Source organism: Lissotriton helveticus, chromosome 8 (assembly GCF_964261635.1).
Source record: "Lissotriton helveticus chromosome 8, aLisHel1.1, whole genome shotgun sequence".
Classification (NCBI taxonomy): Eukaryota; Metazoa; Chordata; class Amphibia; order Caudata; family Salamandridae; genus Lissotriton; species Lissotriton helveticus.
The window spans coordinates 1669276533-1669300677 of NC_136069.1; the positions used below are offsets into that span (position 1 = coordinate 1669276533).

At 47.1% G+C, this 24145-nt stretch overlaps 1 protein-coding gene across 7 annotated transcripts in view; it reads left to right on the top strand.

The window, feature by feature from the left end:
• The first annotated feature begins 2960 nt into the window (after positions 1-2960).
• Positions 2961-24145, top strand: part of LOC144773616 (transient receptor potential cation channel subfamily M member 2-like) — a 4189411-nt gene continuing 4168226 nt past the window's right edge. For 3 of the 7 annotated variants that reach the window (XR_013600029.1, XR_013600030.1, XM_078658762.1), the window contains exons 1-2: positions 2961-3193; positions 15769-15860. Coding sequence is in view for 5 of the 7 variants with exons in the window: in XM_078658762.1 (XP_078514888.1) it covers positions 15822-15860 (39 nt within the window). In the remaining 2 variants the exon portion in view is untranslated. The remainder of the gene's footprint in view (positions 3194-15768; positions 15861-24145) is intronic. The other 4 variants (XM_078658759.1, XM_078658761.1, XM_078658763.1 and 1 more) reach the window with 3 other exon arrangements.

The following is a 24145-nucleotide window of genomic DNA, read 5'->3' on the forward strand; positions in this document are numbered from 1 at the left end:
GGCTCGACGCTGCAAAGTGCTTCTTTGTTAAGGAGTGCAATTATTATGACAGTAGGTAGTCAGTCCTGTGGGGAAAAAAGTACTTCAACTATCCTGTTAAAAATTCTCGGCATTCTCGCCAACCATGTTTTTGCTAACGGACATTTCGGGCTCCGGTGTAGTGAGGGCTGCCGCGCTGCAAACCCTACAGATTGCGGGGGGCAAGTAGGCTGGCTGGCAAGTCCTGGCGGATGAGATTTCTGCGGGGACTTTCATGTTGCTCGACCGGCACCCGTTTCAGAGGGCGGTCCCCCTTCCCCCTCCTCTACCCTTTCAGGGAATGGACAGTTGTGCCAGGTAGGCGCCTGCCGGTCCTTGCCGGGGACCCTGTGCTTCTCAGGCTGCTCGAGTGGTCCGCGTGGGGTGCCCCGGTCCTTTATCAGGGGATAGGGGCCATTGTGTGGGGCCGCCATTGCTGGCCACGAGGGTCATTGGTGGTGCGGCCATTTTTGGGGGTCTCGACCTGCTCGGACAAGGGGGAGGGGCGGTGGGAGCAGCCATTTTGGACACCTCCACCTCTGGCTTTCCAACTGCAGGGGCGTGGCGGCTTGCTCGACAGCGGTGTAGGTCGAGTCTTATTTAGCTTATCGATGTCGGATTTCGGACCAGTAGCGCTCACGCTATAATAGCTTTTCAGCAGTTAAGCGTCTTGTCCCCTTCCACAGGATTCCGACAATTACATATGGAACGTAAACATTAGCATTCCTTCTTTGGTTGATTGCTTTCCTTCAGTTAAGGCAGTGGTGCGCAGGTAGATAGACTCGGCACAGTGTTGTCTCGTTCCCCTTATGGCCGGGCAGTCACGAGGCATACTGATGCACTTGTCCTGCTGTTAGCCCTTGCGCGCGTGTCGCGCTGCAGCCTGCCCCGTTCTCCCGTTCACATCGGCTTCGCGGGTTGGCACATGGTTCTGGGTGTCCTACGCTCTGGTATGGACAGTGCCGGCCCTCCATGTCGGAGCTCACGAGTAGCTCCAGCTTTGGCCCCTGCGGCTCCGGGGCAGCGCACCTTCTGGTGGATTTTCCTGCGGGCTGAGGCTCTTCCGGGGATCGCGTTCGTGCGCGAGGGCATCGGTGCACTTGGGTTTTGCCCGGGAAGACGCGGAGCTGGTCGGGGTACTGCAATTATCACTGTGGTGGGCTTAGGTATCCTGTGTGTTGGGTAATTACGGTAGTGCATGAGGGTCCATTACGACCATACCACGTGAATACTCCAACAGTGCGGCCAATTTTATGGGCAGTTGCCCGCGAGATGTCCGGCGCATGTGGGATATGGGGCCGTTGCACGGCCTGTTTTGATTTGCTTCATTTCACCCCCATGACCATCTCTCGACCGTGAAGGTGCTCCATTTGGACGCTAAAAGCCTTGTCGTCGTTCTCCTACTCGCCCTCTTCAGAGCCCCACTGATTTTCTTTATAGGCGATCAGCATTCTGTGGCCAGGGGCGTAGCTATCACTGGTGCAGCAGGTGCAGTGGCACCGGGGCTCAGAGGGGCCGTGGAACCCTGATAATCGCTGTAATTCCTAACCTGACAACATTTAAAGGGTAATTTTCCTTGCTAACATCCGGGCCCTAGGCGTCCTTGATAAAGTATGGCCAGAGGCAGGGGGCATTGGGGCAATTAGGAGACGTCGTGACCAGCCGGAAGTCCTGTCAGGGTGGGGCCTTAATGTGTCGTCAGTGTAAGTGAACTGTTCACTGTTTTTTAGGACCAAATAGATTCATTACTCTACAGATACATTATCCCCTGCTTCTTTATTTAGATCATTACACTTTGATTTTCCTGTAAAAAACTCGGTCCACTGTCTCCCTCCACACACATGGTTTGAACCACTACACAGTATTTGAAGGCTTGAGGTGTGCATTTCAGTGGACATAACCTTTGCATTCACTTAAGCTAGTTTCATGACTATTCAAGCGACGCCTAACTCCAAACAAGCATTAGCAAAACCAATAGTTCTCACCTTTGTGACCAATTGAATTTGCCAATGGTTTTTAGCCATGCTGCAAAGTATTCCCAATGGTGCACAGCATGGCTAAAGTAAACATTTAAAAAAACGTTTATGCATAATGCAGCATCAATTTATAGGCTAGCGTAGCATGCATGCACAACACTAAAAAAACAAGCACTGGCGTTGCCAATAGGTTTCGCATTTGGAAAGTTGGAGCTATTGGTTTTGTAAATGACATTTTATATTTATATATTGTTATTGACAATGCCAATAACGATATATAAATATAAAATGTCATTTACAAAAACCAATAGCTCCAACTTTCCAAAGGCGAAACCGTTGCATTGTAAATGCTTGTTTTTATTTGTTTCCGGCTCGTATGAATGTTTGCTTGTGTTCCACTTTGGTGCCTGCACCTGCTTGTTCCTGCACAGCTGCTCCTCCTGCTTTTGGAATTCCAAAGATATTGAAAATAGACCTCTAAATCTTGTTCCTTTCTTTTATAAGCATGGTACCTCCTTTCATGTGTTGCCATTGTGCGCATTTGATTGTATTAGTGTAGCGCCTCACACAGCTGGTCATCTGCACTGCAAGGACTCTGCTATGGAAAGCCGTGGCCCCAGGTGCGTGTGTGTTTGAGTCTCTTGTTTTTTTCCTTCCCCTGTCGTCGGTGTCTTTGATGTTTCCGGTGTGATCAAAGGTTCCTGTTGTGTGCGTTTGAGTCTCTTAACAAATTCGTTTACAGTTTTCAAGTTGAACAAAGCGTCCCTAATTATTTGTATTATTTCGAACACTCGACACCGCCAATTAAATCCGCTCCTTCCTCTGCCGTTAACTGTTAACGGCGGCGGTTTGAACCTGGCCCTCTGATTGGGGCCGCCCTTCGAATGGTGGCCGCAGTCCCCCGTCTATGTCTATGTATCTTCTCCTACGCCGCTCACCTTCTATGGACGCAGACGCGAGGTCACCGTAGTGGGGCGCGTGACTGCCACGAGATGCTGCGCGTGCGGCGTCTGACTGACATGGTGGTGCGCGTGCATGCCGCGAGGCGGTGCGCGTGGGGCGCACGGCCAGTAAAGCGGTAGATCGCTCGTGCTTGCCGCCCGCTCACCCGACGTCAGCGCCGTCACCACCTGCCAGCTCAGGGACACCCACCAGAACAAGAAGCCCCTGCCGTAGCAGCCGCTTACCAGACATTGAAGGTGAGCTGTCTTCAGTCTTAAGGACTTGTCCATCCTTTTGTTGCAGCAGATTCCAGGGAAAGGTTTAGGAGTGTAACTGTGAGTGGACCAGGTGTGAATGAGAGCTCGGTCAGATACCATCTGTATCCATAGGTGGCAAACTCATAGGAAATGAATTCCACCCATCTCATAAGTGAAACCTTTAACCAGCCTGGGGTTTGAAGGCCATAGCTTGGTCCCTGAGGCAGCCCAGCCATGTACCACCCATCAGGCGTTAGACTAACTAAGGGGGTGCACATTAGTACCCAGAAGCGGTAGCATACATAGGTTCCTGGGCGAATGTTGTGGGCGAGGGTTCTGATGGCAGTTGGGGGTTTTTGAGACGACAGCTTTAATAAAGTCAAACCCTTCCTTACCTGGTGCCTTGAGCTTCTTTTCAGTGGTGACGATCCACTGTCGGTCCCAACATCCCCATTCTTGGTGCTGCGTTATCGACGCGCTGTTCCTGGACCGTGCCTGGTGATACACGCTGTTCTGGACTGGCATTTCTCCATGTACCTGAGTGTCAGGTGGGTGCTGTGCCCGGCGTGTACAACTCACTGCCCTGTGTGGAGCGGGCTTCCTTCTGAGATCGAAGCAACACCAGCAGGGCTGGCGTTTTGCCCACGCATCACCCGGTGCATTGGTTGCGTGTGTGAATTGCCCTGTGGCCTCCATATGCCCATCGGTGACTGAAATAACTTGCTCTACTCACCTTCGAAAGACACGCTGCGCGAGTGCAACGTGGCGTTTATGTTTGAACGGTCTCACTTCTCAGCAGACCATTTTTAGCTAGTAAGCTTTCACTGCAGCACCTTGAGACCCTCACGGGTGAGTAGGCGTGCTATACAAACCCCTGATTGATTGATTGAAGGGGGTGACAGGCACATCGGTGATTATCGTTGCCCCTGCATTATCGGTGACAGTCAAGCCCTTCGTTACTGTGCAAGTAGTCTGCACCAGTTTCCAGGGTACATTACGCAAATTACTGGATTTGCGTGCAAATTGTACTTTGTGTCCCAGTTTTTAACAGAGTGGCAGCACCTCTTCCCCCACCCTCCCCCCTCCCCCCACTCAGAATAACCTCATGGAAAGAGTATTAGCCCCATCACCATTCCTCCAAGGGTCAGGCAACCCTCTGTTGAACTGGCAACAATGGAACAAACGTTTGGAATCCTACTTACTATTGTTAGTGAAACATTCAACTCTAAAAAAAGCTCTTCTTTTATACAATCTAGGCTCTGAGGGGAGAACTATCCTAAAAACACTTTCATTGGAAATTGTTAATGTCCAGACTGGTGGAGGGGATGATGTTGTAATGGTTATGGATGATTATAAGCCTTGTTTCAAAGTGGACTGGAAACAGGTAAGTAAAGAATTCTTTTATTACGGCCTCCACTCTGCCATCACAGGTACGTCGAGTACAGGTCACAGCACACTTAGAACTCTGCCAGTCAGGCTGCTCTTGTCAATATTCCAAGGCAGCCTCTGGCTTAACAGAAGGAATGTACCAAGAGGGTAAAAAGAGGAGGGGTGGGGAACACAGGGAAAACCAAGAACAAGGTTCCCAAAGAGTCCCACATTTATAAACCTAGAGAATAAAATAGATTATAACACATCTCCCCCCCCCTCCCTAAAAAGCAAGGGCGAAAAATCAAGGTTAAAGTTATTGCATCACAAAGTCTTTATGGTATTTTGGTGAAACTATGTATCTTCTGATGAAGCTCCTTTGGTGAGTTGTCACTTCTCCGTGGCCAACAGAAGTCTGGGAGCTAGTGTGAAGAGTGACCTCTGGGCTTGGGCTCTTCGCTAGGCGGTCCATGCTCCAGTTAGCCCATTCTCCAGGACTACCGTGTTGTTTTTGATCTCAACTCTTCTTTTGGGTTCATAGAACTTGGATATGTGATCCCCCGCGAGTGTGGTTTTTTTCACAGCCACCCAGTCTCCTACGGCTCACATCTGGGGTTTGGCCTCATGCTTGTAATCATACTGATCTTTGTACTTGGCTTGATGAGAAGCTATTCTGGATTTAACATTGTCATAAGAGTGCACTGTCACCTCTTCCCCCCCCCCCCCCCGATCCAGTTGGGGAAGAATTTAGTACTGCGTTTTCTTCTTCTGAGTGACAAGAAAGGAGAGATACCCGTGATCAGTTTGAGAGTCCTGTGATATGCCCAGAGCATATCTTGTAGAGCACATTCAACAGGTAGACGGTTGATGCAAGCTAGTTGTATGTTCTCTTTCATCATTCTGTTTACTGTTTTGACTAGGCCGTTGGCCCGAGGGCAGTACAGAGCAGTTTTAAGGTGGGTAATGGCTAAACCAGTTATGAATTTGGTCATGGCTGACGAGTTGAACTGAACTCCATTGTCTGTGACCAGGGTGGACGGAATGCCTTCTGTTACAAAAGTATCTTGCAGGAAATTGATAAGGGATTCAGTTGGGATTTGCTTCACCATTTTGTTGACGACCCAGTGTGAGTGATAATCAGTCAAAACAAAGGCAAATCTTTTAATGACACATCTTCTATTGATCGGACCGAAGATGTCGAGTGCCAGTTTTTCCTATGGTTTGTCCGGAATGTAAACCGGGGATAGAGGTGCCTGCTGGGTGTGTTTTGTTTTGTCACTATTGGCACAAATAGTGCAGTTTTTGACTTTGGTTTCGACCATAGAGTCCATGTTAGGAAACCAATAATGTTCCCTAAGTCTAGTTTTTGTAAGGCTTCTCCTTAGGTGGCCCTCGTGCACCAGGTCTATTATTTTGTCTTTCAACCCTTCGGGGGGTATGCTTTTGTTGTTTCCCCAGATATAATCATTACTTAAGTTGCATTCGAAATCCATGGGCCGACGGACGTCCTCAACATTCCATACATGTTTCGCATTTCCTCAGGAGATGTGGTAACACAGGATATACATTCTGATGATTGGGATGTACGGGCAGTACATTCGTTGTTTTCCTTTTTAAAGTATTATGCTGCTTTTAATGCTGAAGATTTGTATTTAAATCCTGCCAATTATGCTGATTTATTCTGTTATCAATATTATGGTCATCATTTTTTGCATAAAACAAACACGTTTAGACCTGTTTTTTATTTTACTCTGTGGGAACATTGACCCACTCCCTCAGAGGAAGTTCCAAAATACTTCAGAATAAGTTCACCTATTTTACTGATTGCAACACGTCCAAGCCAGAGTCCTATTTCTTTAAATTAAAATTGCTCTCTCAATCTAAATTTATGTTGACACACACAAAGTTGCTTTATTCAAATTAATTTAGAACTGAATTAGCCTTACAGGGCTACGAACACTGGAAAGTAACCATTGATTTGAAATCAATTTGGGGTACCAAAGCTTCGCAGGTCCAGGGAGCCGAAGCTTTGCATCGTGCATGTCTCATTCCAAATCAACTATTATTTTTAAATGACACAGTGCAGGAGGAGGAGCTACGCTAGCAAACAAGATGGCCGCGTAGGCTCCCGGCTCCGCCGACCTCCGACTCCCGACTCCTGCCAGAAGATCCTGTAATTTATCCTGTTTTTGCGCCCTGCCTTCGTGTGTATGAACCGGACTAGAGGTTAATGGTGCGATCCCGAGTTTTCTACCTGTTTGGTAGACAAAGATACGTCGAGTGGCAGTTTGCGGCCTAGACCTGCTTGAAAGCCGGGGTCTCGAGTACTGGCCCAGCCGGGTTCCAGTTGAACAACATCGGCTGTAGTTGTGTGACAGGGACCGGTCTACCGCAGTGGAGGATTTCTTGGCTCGATGTTGATGACGATTGGCTGCCTTGGTGATTATCGAAGGAGGGGTGACGATGCACAATTGCAGCGGTGGACGGGGGTCCCTGGCCCGGTGGCTCGGTTAGGGCCCCGCCGGTGTTCGCTGGGTTGGGATCTCCACCTACGGTGGCTGATTCCGAATTGTTCTTGTAACTAACAACAAGTCCCCCTCTGCAGTCATCCGTTCCACATCCACCTGTTCCCCCCGGGGAGACCGGCTCTCTGGGGACGTGAATATGACCGAAACCGAGCGAGGAGTGGTGGAACGGACCGAGAGTGACCCGTCACTGCGAACTGTGCTGGCAGCCATAGGGTCACTTCATGTTTGCGTTGAAGCCCACATTTATACAATGACAGCGCGTTTGTCTGATATTGGGCGGATTGGACCGGACCCTGCTCCACTTCAAGAAGTGAAACGACTCGAGATAGCCAATATGGCCACTTCAATGGAGGAAGCAGACCCTGTTCTATGGGAGGTGTCGGAGCCTCTGACCAGTGGTTGGGGTAATGAGAGCGAACTCGATGCCGCAAATGGATTGTCGGGCCTACGATCGTTGCCGACTATGGAAGGACTATTTGATGTTCCCTTTCCGGAGACTTTTGATGGTAACTGTTATTGGTTTGAAACTGCGTCACTCCCCTATACACCGGCACCGCTGAGATGGCGGACGAAACAACGTTGGGAGGTCATGACGGTGTGGGGAGTCTTTGGACCTGACGGAGTTCTCAGCACTTTCATCTCTTTGCTACGTCTCGGTTTGACCTTCATTACAGCTTCTTTGTGTTTTGACTATCCTGCGGAAGCGACATTCCGTCCGGAAGGGGCTCACACATTGATCGGAAGGGTCAAGGATGAGGCTGAGTGACTGGGTTTGACATCGAGTTTTGCTGGTCATGGGGTTTGCTAACATGAGGCTTTCGGGAGGCTGGGCGGTGTTTGGAGTTTCCTTTGTTGTGATACGTATTTGCAACCTAATAGATTTCTTGACCTCAGTCTGGGGACTCCTGGTTCTGGCGGGGGGAAGGGGAGGCTGGGGGCAAGTATGAAGATGCCCTCCTCCATTTTCTACTTTTTAGTATTTAGTTAGTTGGGGCGACAGGCACACTGCTAGTTGGGGTTAGGCGATAGCCATATGCAGGGGTGCAGGGTGGGGGGATGGGTTTATTGTTTTGTCCATTTTTTGTTTTTATGGCTTCCTTTTTCTTCGCACTCTTCTTTACTTTTCTTTACAAATGTAGCTGGTGGAACATCCTGACTCTGATTGTATTCTAGTACCCGGTGCTCATGCTTCTTTTATTATCCTGATTTATGGGTGGGCAGGCTCTGAGGGCTGGCGCTTAATGTGGATCGTATATTGTACTGTTGCATATCCTGCTTCTCAACCATTAGCGTAGGCGTCTCAACCATTTTGTCGTTGCTTAGTATCTATCCTGTTTTTATGCCTGTTCGCCTTATTATTATGTCTGAATGTATGGCACCTGGTATGTCTATTTCCTTCTTTGTCTTGAAAATAATAAAAAGATAAAAAAAAAAAAATGACACAGTGCACCAAACTACTCTCATTGGTTTGGCTACAGCTAAACATGTGAATATTCCATCCATTCCCTTGGTGGCTGAATATGATAATTGGCGTAAACACAACAATCATACAATTAACGAACTACAAGTACAGTTTCGAAATGGCAGTTTAAATTTCTCTGATGTTCACTCCTCAGGATGGTTGTTGTGGCACATCAATGTCAATGCCTGTCAACCGCATTTTCATAATGCAACGACTGGCTTCACACAAACTAGACCGGATCCATGTTTCCAGCATTCACATTCAGCCACCACTTACTCAGTGGGGAAATTGAGTCAGCAATGGTTGGAACACTGTACACTGTTGTCAGTAAAACAACACCTGTCTCTTTTGTCGAACAACATTACTTTGGCTGATTTTATCTTGGGTCCTAAATGACCAAGGTCAAAAAGATTTATCTATGAGGCTTATAATGAATTATGGAAACTCTCGTAGATGGAGGCAGCAAATTGACAAAACAAATTTGGAGAAAGTTCTTGCAGTTGTCGACACTAGCATCAATGCATTGGCTTCCCATATTTACACGTTAGATAATATTGTTTAGTCAGTCATTGATATTGTTCAAAGTGATGTTTCTGTGTTGTACCGTGGTTAAAATCAATTACGATTCATGATGCAATTTGCATGGGTGTTGCAAACTCTCAAAATGGAAAAAGTACCATGGGATTATTTGAACACTTCCGCTTTGTTTATGCCATTTAACTTGACTGATAAACAAAGGTTCATGTCCATGAAAGTCGCTACATACAGATTGTTGCACATTGAACAATTAGAACATTTACCATTTTCCGCAGCAGAGACTGATTCATCTGTATGGTTAATTCATGACGTTATTTCACGGCCATTCTTGCTATTTCAGTTTAAATCGTGCATGAAACACTTCCGGATAGGCCGCTTTGAATCCCTGGGTAGAGCGTTTCTTCATAAATGATGGTCCTTACCTTTCACATACAGATGTCAACAGGAAGATAAGTAAGTTTTCCTAACGGGAGGACAGCGATTCCACAGTAGGACATTTGTAGTTTGCACACAGGTTATATTGCACTGTGCTTGTAATGTGGCCGCCGCTAATCTAGCTTGTTTTTTGAAAGGTTCGCCTGCCCCAGCAGTAATTCCCGCACTTACATTACTTTCGAATGGCAGTTATCTTATTTTTAATAACCACGACAGCTGTGGCTTACGGGCAGGCATCCCGTACGTAGTAACAGTTTCACAACGTGTTACTTGTTGTAGCAATGTGCTTTTTCCACCCCCGCATGGGATTGTTGATAGTTCTCTTTGGCCTTTCATTCCGACTTTGAAAACAGATTTCAATAAACTAAGCAGACTCAAAGCACTATTGTTTCAACAAGAAGTGGCCCTCACTTCGGCTCGAGAGACCCTTCGAATTGTAGGTGGTGAGAACATCTAGTGAGATTGAGTCACTCCTGAATAGAAATCTCCCACTCCATTTTGTGGAACTGATACATCAAATATTGAATGCGTCTGACACAGAAGGCCTGGCTAATTTTTTTTAACTTTTGACCTCTTTTTCAGACGATTTTTGGAGTTTAACCGGCCTTTATCCATTGTATTTTTTCCAGCGCCTTCGGAGGGTTGCCCTTAATTCTAGCCCTGGCGGGTGGTGATACTTCTGCTCCTGTTATACAATGGCTGCCCATCTTGTGGTACTGCACAGACCTGGCCAATTGCAACCTACGGATTTTGCACTGCCAGGCCAGACAGTGTTTCACTCTAGCAGCACACTACACCTTTTCACTTTTTATCACTTTGTGATTTATCAGGTTGTGCGAGTTCCTTCCTACTACAATTGCAACTGTACCGTGACCGAATGAAACAACTTTTTGGAGGCTTGCCATTAGCGACGCTTAGCGTAATTTATGGACTAACTTTTCGCTTTGCCTATTTCACTTGCGTGCAGCCTGTGTGCTACTGCTGGCAGTGCCCTTTCTATTGGGCCTTGGATTTGTGCCTCTCCAATACGTCATGCGCTGACTCGGATTTTGATCTGTTGTTGGGTCTATTACTGGCCCATGATCAGGACTGTTGTGGGGATGGCCGTTTGATGCGTGCTGCTGCACTTAGAGAGTTGGCTGAGTGGAACACCTGTGCAGCTGCACAGCGCCTCTTACAACGAAGTTACATCGAATATCAAGCAAGTTGCTCTTGGAACCATCAGATTACGAGGAACACGTGTGTTCCTTCGAACTGTTTAACTGGATGGCATCCCTTTTTGCTACAAACAAAAGCAATGACCTTTTGGAACAAATTGCATTCGTAAGTTCACCAAATTTTCTCTTTTAAATATTCCAAATTGATTTTTTCCTCTCAAACCCTACTAGACTCTGCTTATCAGGCTCTGTGTTTGGGCTCCAGCGGGAGCGTCCACAAAGCAAACCGTTGATCGCTTGATGGTGCCTGCTTGTGCAGGGTGGTCACTCCCTGACCACAAGGGAGATTCTTCAGTCTTGCATGTCGAGCAGAATGTCGAAGGTCCAGAGTTTCATTTCAAGTTTCAGTCAGGATACAATCCAAAGTCTTGGGACTCAGCTCCTACCTGTATACCAAATTTAGGGGCTAGATTACCTGCTAGGTCCCTCCTATAAGTGGGACCCAGGAAGGGGGTGGTTACACCCCTTTCCCTTTGTCCAGTTTCGCGCCAGAGCTGGGGCTGGAGTGCCCCAGCACCGGTTTGAACTGGACTATGCATGGGACACCTTGTGTGCCCCAGGCAGTGTCTCATTTCATTCAGCCCTCCCTGCCCCAATACACTATGGCCTGTCTGGGGTGGTGCTAGCACCTCCCAAGACAGGAAACCTATTGTCCAAGCCTCCCTCACTGGAAGGACTCCCAGCAGTAGGAGGTCAGACTTGTGTCTGTGGCAGCAGCATCCATTTTGTGATACGGAGGCTCTGGTTAACGTTAACCGGGATTAGTAGGATCAACATGTCTTCTCCCTCTAGAAGGGTGGTATGCTACCCCAGTCGCCAGAACTGGCGAGGGGGTAGTATTCCAAAGCGTATGACACCTTACACGACATGTTTTGATAAAGCCAAACCAAAGTTAGCCTCGAGGTTCATAATGCACTTAAGTGTATATGGTATGGCAATATCCTAGAACCGCTATAAGGAATGGTTCCGAAAGCTGCAGACAGGCTCAGCTCATGCTAGAGCCTCATCTCACATAAAACCAAGCACTCTGCCTCCAGGATTGTTATGGCCTGCCATAGGAGTGACTTATAGGTGTATATGTGTCTAGACATAAGGGTAGATATAGGAATACTATACGTAAGCAAGGGGTGATTGCATGATCTTGCCCCAGCTGAGTGATCAGCCAGTTGTGTCAGTTTGGATGGCCAGCCAGGGGTGGCAAAAGATATGCTGCAGCCCCTGGTAGGCCTTGGGTGCACCTATGCCCTGGGTACCTATGGTACACCGTACAGAAACTCACAAGAGTGACCCAATTCCCAATTGATGATGTACCTAAAGTACATGAAGTCCATTTTACAGTGAGAGCAGATAGCCTGGTGCCCTGATTAGCAGGATCCCAGGCTAACTAAGTCGAAAACAGGGGTGGGGGAATCCTATCGCCCGACGCCCGAACCATGTGGTTTTTATTGACGGGCAAGAAGATTTAATGTCTATTTTGTCCTACGGACAAGTAGACATTAAATCACGTCAAGAAAATAGGCTGTGGGCTTGCAGAGAGCCTTTGGAGCCCTCTGATTGGCTAGCAGCCCATGACTTCACTGGGCTCTAGCCAGTGATTGGCTGGGGAGTGAAACGTCACTACTCTCAGCAAGCAGTTGAACTTCGGGACCTCCGCGAATTAGGAAATTCCATTTGAGGTCAAATTAAAGCACTGCCAAGGCTCCCGCCATAGCACTGCTAGTGTTATTTTTCCCTGCATGGATACAGATTCCACTGAAATATTAGACTAGAACTTTAATGTCTGCCTGCCGTCGGCCCGTCGCTAATGCCGCATCATTGTGGCTGCAGAAAGCGCGGGCTGACTCATCACTTCTCTTGCCGACTGCGCACGTTTCTTTTGGTATGCAGAATGGATTAAAAGTCCCTTTCATACCAGACATCTGACACTGATTGGGCAATTTCTCTCACAAATGAGCGCTAGCTTTCCCATTTGTGAGAGAAAATGCTCAATTTGCCAGTGCCTATTTTTCTGGATTAATTTAGCCCGTTGTGTGCATTTTTTTAAAACTGCAAATGCCTCAGCATCGTCGCTGCAGTGTATCTTTAATAATTGTAAAAGGAGAATTAACTGTTCCTTTGAAAGTTAGTTAATTGCGGGCAATATGAGCACTGCACACATCGCCACATCAGTGCCAGGACTTCATGCGGGGGTTGAAAATACATTGATTTTGGAAAACGAAAGTAGCCGCCTCACTGTTCTAATGCTGATGGTGTAAAAGCTCTTTGTGACAGGGATTAGTATTTCCACTGAAGAACGCTCCCTCCATCGCAAAAGGTCATGAAAGGCTCTCCAATTCCACCACCAAGGAGGCATGTAGGGCGCTTGTGTTTTGGCTGGGCAATTAATCAGCTTAATGTTCCGGCGTGATAAAGTGAGACAGCCCTGCACTGGGGGGAAGAAAGAGGCGCGAATACAGTAGCAGATTAAAAACTTCAGAAGGAGAAAGTAAGTGAAGGTGGAGACAAAAGGAGAGCATGCAGTGATATCAGGCGTGATCTACAGTGGAATAAAGTTATCTGCAGGCGTGTGCTTATGTGGTCGGAAGGGCGCTGCCTAACTGAGTATAAGGGGAGCAACTGTCACACTGAGCCACACATTGTTTCACTTAATTTTGCAACTTCAGCTGCACCGCGCTCCAAGTGTAGCAGAGAATGCCTAAGGTGGATCACACGGAGGCACCTGATGTACCTCTAGCAGCCACTTTGTTTTTCTCTGTGAAGACTACAATGATCGCCTTAATATTGTATTGGCGTCTGCCAGAATAATGTCCCCTCTGCATAGGTTCACATATCATTGATACACTCAGAAATAAATAAGTGTCCTTGTGGTAATGTAACTGGCGCTCATCTTAGCGCTCCAATACGTTCAGGTAGAGTTTGCGCTATTAAACCGCAAAAAAAGTCATTCTTTTATTAGAAATGCACTTTCAGTGAGTCTCAAGGTCATATGCAAGTGTAGTCATGTCTTAAAATAACTCGGGCTAGAATATTAGAAACAAGTGAAATCGGGAAGTGGCGAGGAAGATATGAAGGGTACTAGCATTAAAGAAGAAGAGAAAATGCTGATTTCACTTAGCAGGAGTTCAATTCTGGTGGTGTGTTAATTTGATATGTGCTACTTTATACAAATAGATATGCAGAGCTCTGACAATGAACACAACTAGATCAATCTGACTGTGTGTGTGTGCTTGTGTGAAACAGGGGGCCTGGGCCTCTATGAACAGCTCTGCAATGCACTTCAGTTCTGCCTCAAATAGCTCTGCAAATGCACGTTCACGTTATATTATTTAATCATAGTCCAGGATTCTTTTGGTGATTGTATCTCTGCAGTCTTATTTGAATTATATGTTTGTGATGACTGTCCGTTATTTGTGATATGTCTGCATGCTCTGGGATAGTTCAGTATTCTGGATAGCTGTGGCTTGTTGGCGACAGATGTTCATTATTAGTTTGTTTTTTAAACCAGTGAGTTAAGTAAGTACTGGTTGCAATTAGTTGTGACATTATGCAACATCCTGCTTGAGTGCAGAGTTTATTTACAGTAGTTATCTGCTATTTGTGATGTGGCAGAATTCTTGACAGTCCTTAACTATTTAGATACTCTTTGTGAAAGAGAACCTGTTCTGGCTTGATAAATTAAAAAAAATAGCTTCCATGCTTAAATTGTGTGATCTTAGGCAAATATTGTATTTCAACCAAACTAATTTTTTCTTTTTAAATACGACTCCCTGCTTTCCATTTTTACTGATTTTTACAGATAAATACAGACAGAAAACCATTGATTTTCTTATCTGTATTTATTTTTAAATATGGATAAAAACTAAAATTGGGTGCTTTTTGAGTGATTCTAAATACACTTTTTCATGATTGTCAGGCCAATAACTGTGTGGATTGATAGGTCAGGGGTTTAAAAAAAGGAACTTTAGTAAAGAGGCTTAAACAGCAGTAGATATGCACAAAGCTGATACTGAAATGTGCATATTGTCACATAAGCGCATTGATTTATCTTCTGCATGTGTTCATATCTGAAGCCTGGCAGGCATTCAAGCATGACTGCATTTTTATTGGTTAAATAAATGCGGAAATATACCAGTTTCTGCTTTTTTTCCTTCATAAAACTCATAATAAATATGGATAAATATAGATAAAGTTGACAAAAAATAAATATGGCTAATATACAGACAAATGTCAAAAAAATTAATGCCACATAAAACCGGGAGCCCTATTCATAAGAATGGAAGCACTAATGTTTCTCTGTCAGCCGGAGCCCTTATGTTTGATGTGGGACGGGAGTAGGTGGGACAAGTGGACTTTATAGGACATGTAGATCTCGGTGGCATTTTGTCCCTTGGACAAGTAGATTATTTGGAAAATTCCACACCCCTTCGAAAATTAGCTAAACACAAGGCAAAAAAATCTGGGGTAACCATAGTCTGGTATCCATCTTGCTACAGGGGCAACTTGGGCTCTGAAGATGTAGAAATAAAAGAAGACATGCCAGGGGCACTGGGGTTCATTAGATGAGAGGATAGTGAGGCATGGGAGTGGGACAGAGTGATTGGTCTAAGCAGCAAACCAGCCCTATTGTGGCATGCGTGACATCAGCCAAATAATGAAAATCCTATACTTCACATTTTCCTTTACTTATAATTGGAGTGTATGCTCGTAGGCATCTGTATGAAGCAGTGCTTGTTGTGAACCCCAGGACCCTGGTTCAGAATGAACTACTGAATAGCGAGCATCTTCTTAATATCGGACTATTGTGTGAAAAATGGCTGGTCAATGAGTAAGAAGACTTCCAGGCGGGCTGCATGCTGAAGACTTGGCTCTTCTACAGCCCCTATAGGACAATCTGCAGAAGAGATGTTTGGCAACTGAATCAAAGATGCATTTCTTCCCTGCGGGTGTCTCTGTACTGAAAAATTGATATCTGTGATTCACCTGTAACTGAACAGCCTTTGCTAAAAACCGTTTTACCCATTTTTGCAGGATGAGCGATCTCTGAAGGAGCGGAACCAGAGTAGTCCTGCAGCACACAGGCCATGTGGTTCAGGAACAAGCATAAGGTGTTCACAGAAGAAGTAAGGAGTCACATGTTTCTTTCATTAGAGACAGAGTTGGCTAGTCCCATAACTGGGGTGGACAATCTCGCAATTCTGCCAGAGTATGGTAACCTAAACTCTGTGGTCACCTCTCATATCCCAGCCTGTGTCCTTCTGGCCTCATCTTTTCTCAACCTCCACATTGAGCCTGAGGGTTTATTTTGATTCCTGCATTTGACACTCCCTCATTACTGTATCAATATCCTTCACTTGTTTTCAGCCTCCTCAACATCTCATTCTTTTCAGCTGGACCCTGAATATTGTTCTGTTCTCAGAGGAACTATTGCAAAATATACTCAATGCATTGCTGTGTTACTCCATCCTTCCCTAGTAGAAAGATATCACCTATTCCCAGTCAGACCTCCTCTCCTATCTTTCCCTTCCCGAGAAATCCCCGGCAAATTCGTTTTTTTCCCCTCAAATTTGTTAAGAGCCGGACCTCAATATCACCCAAGCCCTCTCACTTTGCACACTAAACGCCACACACAGAAAACATTGCTACACATGGCGGACAATGGACTATTATGTATTGTCCAAAAACATAAAAGGGCAACAGCACCTTCCCACTAAAACATGTCTTAAATATGCCTAAAGTAACTATAATTTGCGCCAGCACAAAACACAGTTTATGACCTTACATGTTACATCACTCTATGACATCATTGATAAAATCTCTGCAACATTTGAAGATATATTTTTGATAACATAACTGAGCATGGCAGGTGTGATTTATGGGTACTTTAGGGCATGATTATAATTAATTGAGATACCTATAACTGGTGAATTTCATTGATTTTGTTTGTTTAAAATGGAATGTTTTAAGTGACATTTTCACCTAACTATGAAGTCAGAGTAACCTTTTCTCAGTGAATATATATGTATATAACAGAGTTTCTGTAGCCACTCTGTAATTATAGTTAGTATTCCCAGAGAAATCCATGCCGTGCACAAACTGTTTTTGGCGTTCCCATTGCGGTGTGTCCACATTTAGAGGCACTGCGGTGGGAATGTCAAAAAGCAGCCTGCAGACAGGAGAAAACTCCTAATTTGGCATGCGGTCTGACCACGCCAAAGTCGTAATCTGGCCCTAAAGTGTTGTCAAAACTATATTTAGCACTTTCAATTTCAGAAGGGAAAATATAGTTTTAATGTCATCAGGCAGGTCGCTCTCCATGCCGCACAGCACCACCTCTGTGCTGCTACCCCTGAGCCCGCTGCTGCCGCTGCTCAGGTTCAAGCCTTGCGCTCGCTCTGACCCCTCATGACGTGATTGTGCTTCTGCCTGCATTTTACTGATGTGTCTCTAGTGCATTGTCCTTTGTGTACGCAGTGTGATTTTTCACCCCCATTTGCCCTGATTGTGCCCTAGTTTGCCTTCTGTACCCCCCGCCCGCTCTCCCCTTTCTTTTTTCTCCCGCCACTGCGTCCCCTGCGCCCCGGCCCCCTATCGCCCATTCGCTGCCCCGCTCATGCCTCCCAGCTGCTCTTCCCTCCGACCTCCCCTCATATAGCGGCCACGCCGCTGGCGTGCCTAAGGCAAGCCCGTCTGCGCCTGGACCGCGCCCAGTGCCAGACCCCCCTGGTTCCCGCAAACACCACAACGTCCAACACTGCTACGATGCCAGCACCCTCCATGCACTCAACACCGGACGATCACACACCTGCTTCCTGGCCGCCCCGAAGCGCACCAAAGGACCCTTCTCCTGCCGGAGCTGCTGCTTCACCAGCCTCCAAGCCACCAATCCTCCCACCATGACAGAACGCAACCACCTCAGATGCATACTACTGAACACCCGCTCCGCAAGCAAATGCCGTCAAAATCTGTGACCTGCTCGACACATCCTCCCCGGACGTCGCCTTCCTGACAGAGACCTGGATGAACAACTCCTCAGCACCTGACATCGCCATTGCCATCCCGGACGGCTACAAGATCACCCGCAGAGACCGCACCAACGGAGTAGGAGGTGGAATCACCATCATCCACACAAGTCCACCCTCAAGGTCTCAACCAACTCTGGCGACACCCTCCGCACCGCTGAACACCTGCACTTCCAGAATCACACTGATCTCAACACCACCCTCAGAGGAACTCTGATCTACAGACCCCCCGGAGCCCGGCCTCAGTTCAGTGTCTCCATCGCTGATTTCGTCAGCACGCACCCCATTGCCTCCACAGACTACATTCTCCTCGGGGACCTGAACTTCCACCTTGAGAACAACAACGACACCATCTCCACCCCCTTGATCGACAACATTGCCAACCTCGGACTCAGACAGCTCATCACAACCCCCACCCATTCCGCCGGCCTCACGCTTGACCCCCTTTTCTCCGCAAGCTCCCACGTCTCCTTCAGCCACACCACCGAACTCCACTGGACCGACCATCGCTGCATCCACTTCATCTTCCGGAAACCCACCACGCACCACCACACCCAACAGATCCCCCACCGCAGCTGGAGCAAAATCACCGAAGACCAGCTAAACGCTGCCCTAAGCCAGAAGTACACCTACCGACGCTGCCGCAGGCGCTGGATCAACGACTGCGCCAACACTCTCGCCCCGGTCAAGAAACCCTCCAACAGACGCACCAACAAGAAAGCAAACGGGTTCTCCGTGGACCTCCAGACCTCCAAACAAATGTGTCGAAAACTAGAGAAGAAATGGCACCGCGAACAGACACCGGAGAACCACGCAGCCCACAAGAACGCCATGCGCAAACACCATCACCTCATCAGAGCCGCCAAAAGGACCTCCTTCAAGGACCGCCTCGACAACAACGCACACAAAAGCAAAGAGCTCTTCAACATCGTGAAGAAACTCTCCAACCCCAGCTCCAACACCAACATCCCACCATCGCAAGACCTGTGCATCTCCCGTGCCACCTTCTTCCATCGCAAGATCGCAGACATCCACGACAGCTTCGACAACCTGACCACCCCAGCAGACGACACCTCAGTCCCCACAGCCACCACTCACAGCGACCCCCTGCTCACCTGGACTAACATCGACGATGACACCATCAAAATCATGAACACCATCCACTCCAGCTCCACGTCAGACCCGTGCCCACACCACATCTTCAACAAAGCCAGCACCACCATCGCACCCCATCTCCGCAAGACCATCAACATCTCCTTTGAGACTGCGACCTTCCAGAAGAGCTGGAAGCACGCCGGAATCAACGCCTTGCTCAAGAAAGCCAAGGCAAATCCGAGGGACCTCAAGAACTTCCGTCCGATCTCACTGCTCCTGTTCCCGGCAAAGGTAATCGAGAAAACCGTTGACGAACAGCTGACACGCTACCTCGAGAAGAACAACATCCTTGACCTGTCCCAGTCCGGGTTCCGCAGCAACCACAGTACCGAAACTGCCCTCATCGCCGCCACAAATGACATCAGTGCCCTGCTGGACAGCGGCAAAACCGCTGCCCTCATCCTCCTAGACCTATCAGCCGCCTTCGACACTGTCTGCCATCGCACCCTACGTACACGCCTCCACAACGCAGAGATCCGAGACAAGGTGCTGGAATTGACCACCTCTTTCCTCTCTGGCAGAACCCAGAGCGTCTGCCTCCCCCCCCTTCCGTTCCAAAGCCTCCAAGATCTTCTGCGGCGTACCCCAAGGATCATCACTCAGCCCGACATTGTTCAACATCTACATGGCCCCGCTCGCCCACGTCGCCAGACTGCGCAACCTCAACATCATCTCTTACGCTGATGACACACAGCTGATCCTCTCCCTCACCAAGGACCCCCTCACTGCCAAAACCAACCTCCACGAAGGAATGCAAGCCATTGCCGAATGGATGAAGAACAGCTGTCTGAAGCTGAACTCGGACAAGACGGAGGTCCTCATCCTTGGCTCACCCCCTCAGCCTGGGACGACTCCTGGTGGCCGCCCGCCTTGGGAGCAGTACCGACACCCACCAACCACGCACGCACCCTGGGATTCATCATCGACCCGACGCTCTCCATGACCAAGTAAGTCAACGCCATATCATCCTCCTGCTTCAACACCCTCCGCATGATCTACAAGTGGATCCCCACCGACACAAGAACGGTCACCCAGGCCCTCGTCAGCAGCAGGCTGGATTACGGGAACTCCCTCTACGCGGGAGCCCCGGCCAAACTACTGAAACGACTGCAACACATTCAGAACATCTCGCCCGCCTGATCCTCGACATCCTCGACATCCCCCGACACAGCCACATCACACCCCACCTGAGAGATCTGCACTGGCTGCCTGTCAACAAGAGGATCACCTTCAAGCTCCTCACCCACGCACACAAGGCACTCCACGAAACTGGACCAGCATACCTCAAGAGAAGACTCACCTTCTACACGACGAACCGCCAGCTCCGCTCCGCCGACCACGTCCTCGCTACCGTCCACCGCATTTGAAGAGCGACCTCCGGCAGCAGATCCTTCTCCTACCTCGCCGCCAAGACCTGGAGCACCCTCCCTATCCTCCTACGGCAGACCCAAGACCTACTAAGCTTCAGGAGGCTACTCAAGACCTGGATATTCGAGCAGTAGCAGCACCCCCCCCCTTCTTGCGCCTTGAGACCATCAAGGGAGAGTAGTGCGCTCTGCAAATGTCATGATTGATTGATTGACTTAGTATGTGTTCTGCGTTTTAAGTGAAAATATAGTGTAGTGCACTGTAATGTCATTTAAAAAAAATGTGTACAAATTAATGAAAAGAAATACTATAATATATTTACCATTAAAACCCAGAACACAAACTAAGTCGGGTCTAAACAATATGGTTGTACTGCAGTACACCATAAACGTTTAAAAAAAAATATCTTTAATAAAAAGCATTTACTTATCTTCACACACAGATAAACTGACTCGTACCTTCCTATGCAGTTAAACACTATATTTACACTTAAATGCCAGAACTTTGCCAGAGTGTGCACTAAATAATATGGCTGCCGTTTACTTTTGTAAAGACAGCATTAGCCCAAGTTTCTCTAACCAGTAGCTCGTGAGCTACTGGTAGCTCTCTATAGCTACCTGCCAGTAGTTCTCCTGTATGCAAACCAGCTCACTAAATTAGAAGCGTTTGCATTGTTAAATGAATATATCTATACCAAAATTCAAAAACGTGTATACTAGATGAAAATATGTGTATTTTCAGAACTCCTAAGCGGAAGTATGTCTAAAATGGATGAATTTCCAGTTACATTCCCAAATCTACCATTGCAACTATTCAGTTGATTAGTAATAAACATGTTTTTTCAGTGCCAAGTTATTCAATAGGGTAAGAGAAGACCTGCTTGGCATTCGCATGTTCCCCCTGGCACCTCAATGGGATACGATGATCTCCAAACTTTTGGAAACAGATACAGGATCCCACCTGCATCACACAGGATTATCACTCAGAATACCCCATCCCCCTACTGACGCCGCGGCTGCGTATTAACACTGATGCCCAGATCACCACTGCCCCTCTACCACAGAACCCTGCTGCCACTGAGTCTTCGAGGTGTTAGAGGTCCTCCGGCGAATTTGGCTATGGCTTGCGCAACTCTACCCTACCCTCCCTTTCGATGTCCTCATTTTGTTGTGCCCTATGTCCTAGGTTACGTTTGAACTGCACTGCTCTCACATTACCCACATGCTATTTGATGCCGTGATTTGCCAGCATCACTCTGTCTTCCTTGAGATATTACTGCAAGCTTTGATGTAATTCCTGCACTCTGAACTTTCATTGTCATTTTGTTATTAGCCCAAGAGTGCCTTGTAGCTGACAATCAATTTTCTCTCCTTCTCCATCTGTTACATAAGTAATACCCTGACTTTATGTTTTATTGCCTGAATTCCTTGCATACTATTCGATGCTGGGATTTGTCCGCACCATTGTACCTTTCTTGGGATCTTGTCACTAGCCTTGATGTATCTAATGCAATCTGAATTTTCATTGCCATGTTATTACTAGTCAAAATGTACCTTGCTACTGGCAATTCATCTTCTCCCCCTCTTCCCTTTTCCATCTATTACAGGAGTGCTGTTCCGACTGTATGTTTTATTGAGAAATGTGCAAAAACAAACACAAAGAAAAGGTTAATAAAAACGATTTAAATAAGTTATTCAATGGGGTAAATGTGCACTTTACATATACACATGTTGTATTAAAAGCTGATGTTTTAGTAATAAATGATGTAGGACTAGGAAAACTTAATATTTTGATGCACTGCAGCTATGGCTGTTTTGTATTAGCCATGTAGATAGAGGCTTTCCAAATTGATGAAGCCTTTTTCGGATTACTGCTAGCAACTATGCCAGATGCACTGATGTTGTCCGTGCTCATGTGGTTGCTAACATAATCTTGTTTGATGTGGTCACTATTACAGCACTAATAATATTAGTAACTCTGATTTTTTTTACTTTAGCAGCTCTTTTTTCAGAAAAGGTTGAAGACCCCTGCATTAGCCAATCATATACTGTTTTATCATCCACATGTACCTCAGTATACTGCACAATTAACTCTGTATACTGTGGCCCAATACATGCTATTTTTTATCCCTTATGAACCTGATTCACAATGGAAATTTTACACTTTTGTACAAGTTTACAATTGTTTGCTAATCACAAAAGCACATTTTGCTAGTAGTATCTATATGACTGCTGAGTCTCCACACATAAACATAAATGACATTCCTATCTTTTTATGTTACTATGTGTAAAATACATTTGTGAATAGCAAACATTCATACCTTACACAACAGTTTAAGGTAACTGGAGGAGAGTAGGATCTGCTTCCTATGGTTACCCCCACTTTTTGCTGTGTTTCACTGGTTTATCGACTTTAGTCTGGCTCTGGCCCTGCTAATCAGGACCACAGCCTACCTTTTCTCTCTCTACATTGATTCCATGTACATTAGGTACATACCAGATTGGTTACTAAGTTACCTTGTGAGCCCCTAGTATATGCTACCTTAGGTACCCAGGGCATAGGTACCCCAGAGGCCTACCAGGGGCTGAAGCATGTATTATGCCACCCCTGGGAAGCCTTCCAAAATGGCACCACAGGTCTTCACTTGCAGCCTGAGTAAGGTGGTGTAAGCACCCCTTACTTAGATATAGTATACTTATGTCTACCTTTTAAAACAGACACATATTAACCTATAAGTCACTCCTATGGCAGGGCTTGACAATCCTGAAGGCAGAGTGCTTGGTTTTGTGCGGGAGGGTGCCCTAGCATGAGCTGAGCCCATCTGCAGCTTTCGGAATCCATTCCTTATAGCTGTCCTGAGATATGGCCATACCATATACTCTTAAGTGCATTATAACCTCGTGGTAAATGCTAACTTTGGTATGGCTTTATCAAAAATGTCGATTTTGGTGTCAAAAGCTTTGGAATACTACCCCCCCGCCAGTTCTGGCGGCAGGGGTAGCATTCCACCCTTCTAGAGGGAGAAGAAATGTACACACTGGTAAACCCTGTAGAAGTTAAACAGAGCCCCAGCATCACAAAACGGATGCAGCTGCCACAGACACGAGTCTGACCTCCTGCTGCTGGACGAAACTCTGGCAAGGGAGGCCTGGACAATAGGTTTCCTGGCCAGGGAGGTGCCAGCACCTCCCCAGAAAGGCTTTAATGTATTGGGGCAGGGTGGGTTGCATTCAGTTACTGCTTTTCAGACACTGCCTGTGGCACACGAGGTGCTCCATGCATTTCCCAGTTCAAACCGGTTGCTGGGGCACTCAGTCCCAGCTCTGGCACAAAACTGGACAAAGGGGGAACTGGTGTAACCACCCCCTCACCATGCCCTCCCATAGGTGGGACCCTAGAGTTAGTCCAACCCCTAAACTTAGTATAAGAATAGGAACCCAGTCCCTATGACTTTAGATTACCCTGGACGGAACTCTGAAACATACCCCTTGGACCTTCGACATTCCAAATCGACTGGAAGACGGAAGAAATCTCCCTTGGGGTCAAGGAGTGACCTCCCCTTTCAAACAGGCAACGAAGTAGCATCTTGCCGGTCTGCATTTTCGAGGCTCCCGCCGGATCCCGAAGAATCTGCGACACAGGACGCGGACTTCCAGACATCTCCGGGGCTGACACGAGTCCCCAGTGAAGCTGAGACCTGTAGCTATCACGAGAGACGTGGGACCGGAACTCCTATACATCCTGCAAGTTTGCAAGTGCACCTACTTCCCGAAGTTGTGCATTGGGTTATGTGAAGCCCCTGCCCCGAGCACATTTTGCACCGAAGCTCAGAGGCCTACACTCCATGAGTGTTCCATGGGCCC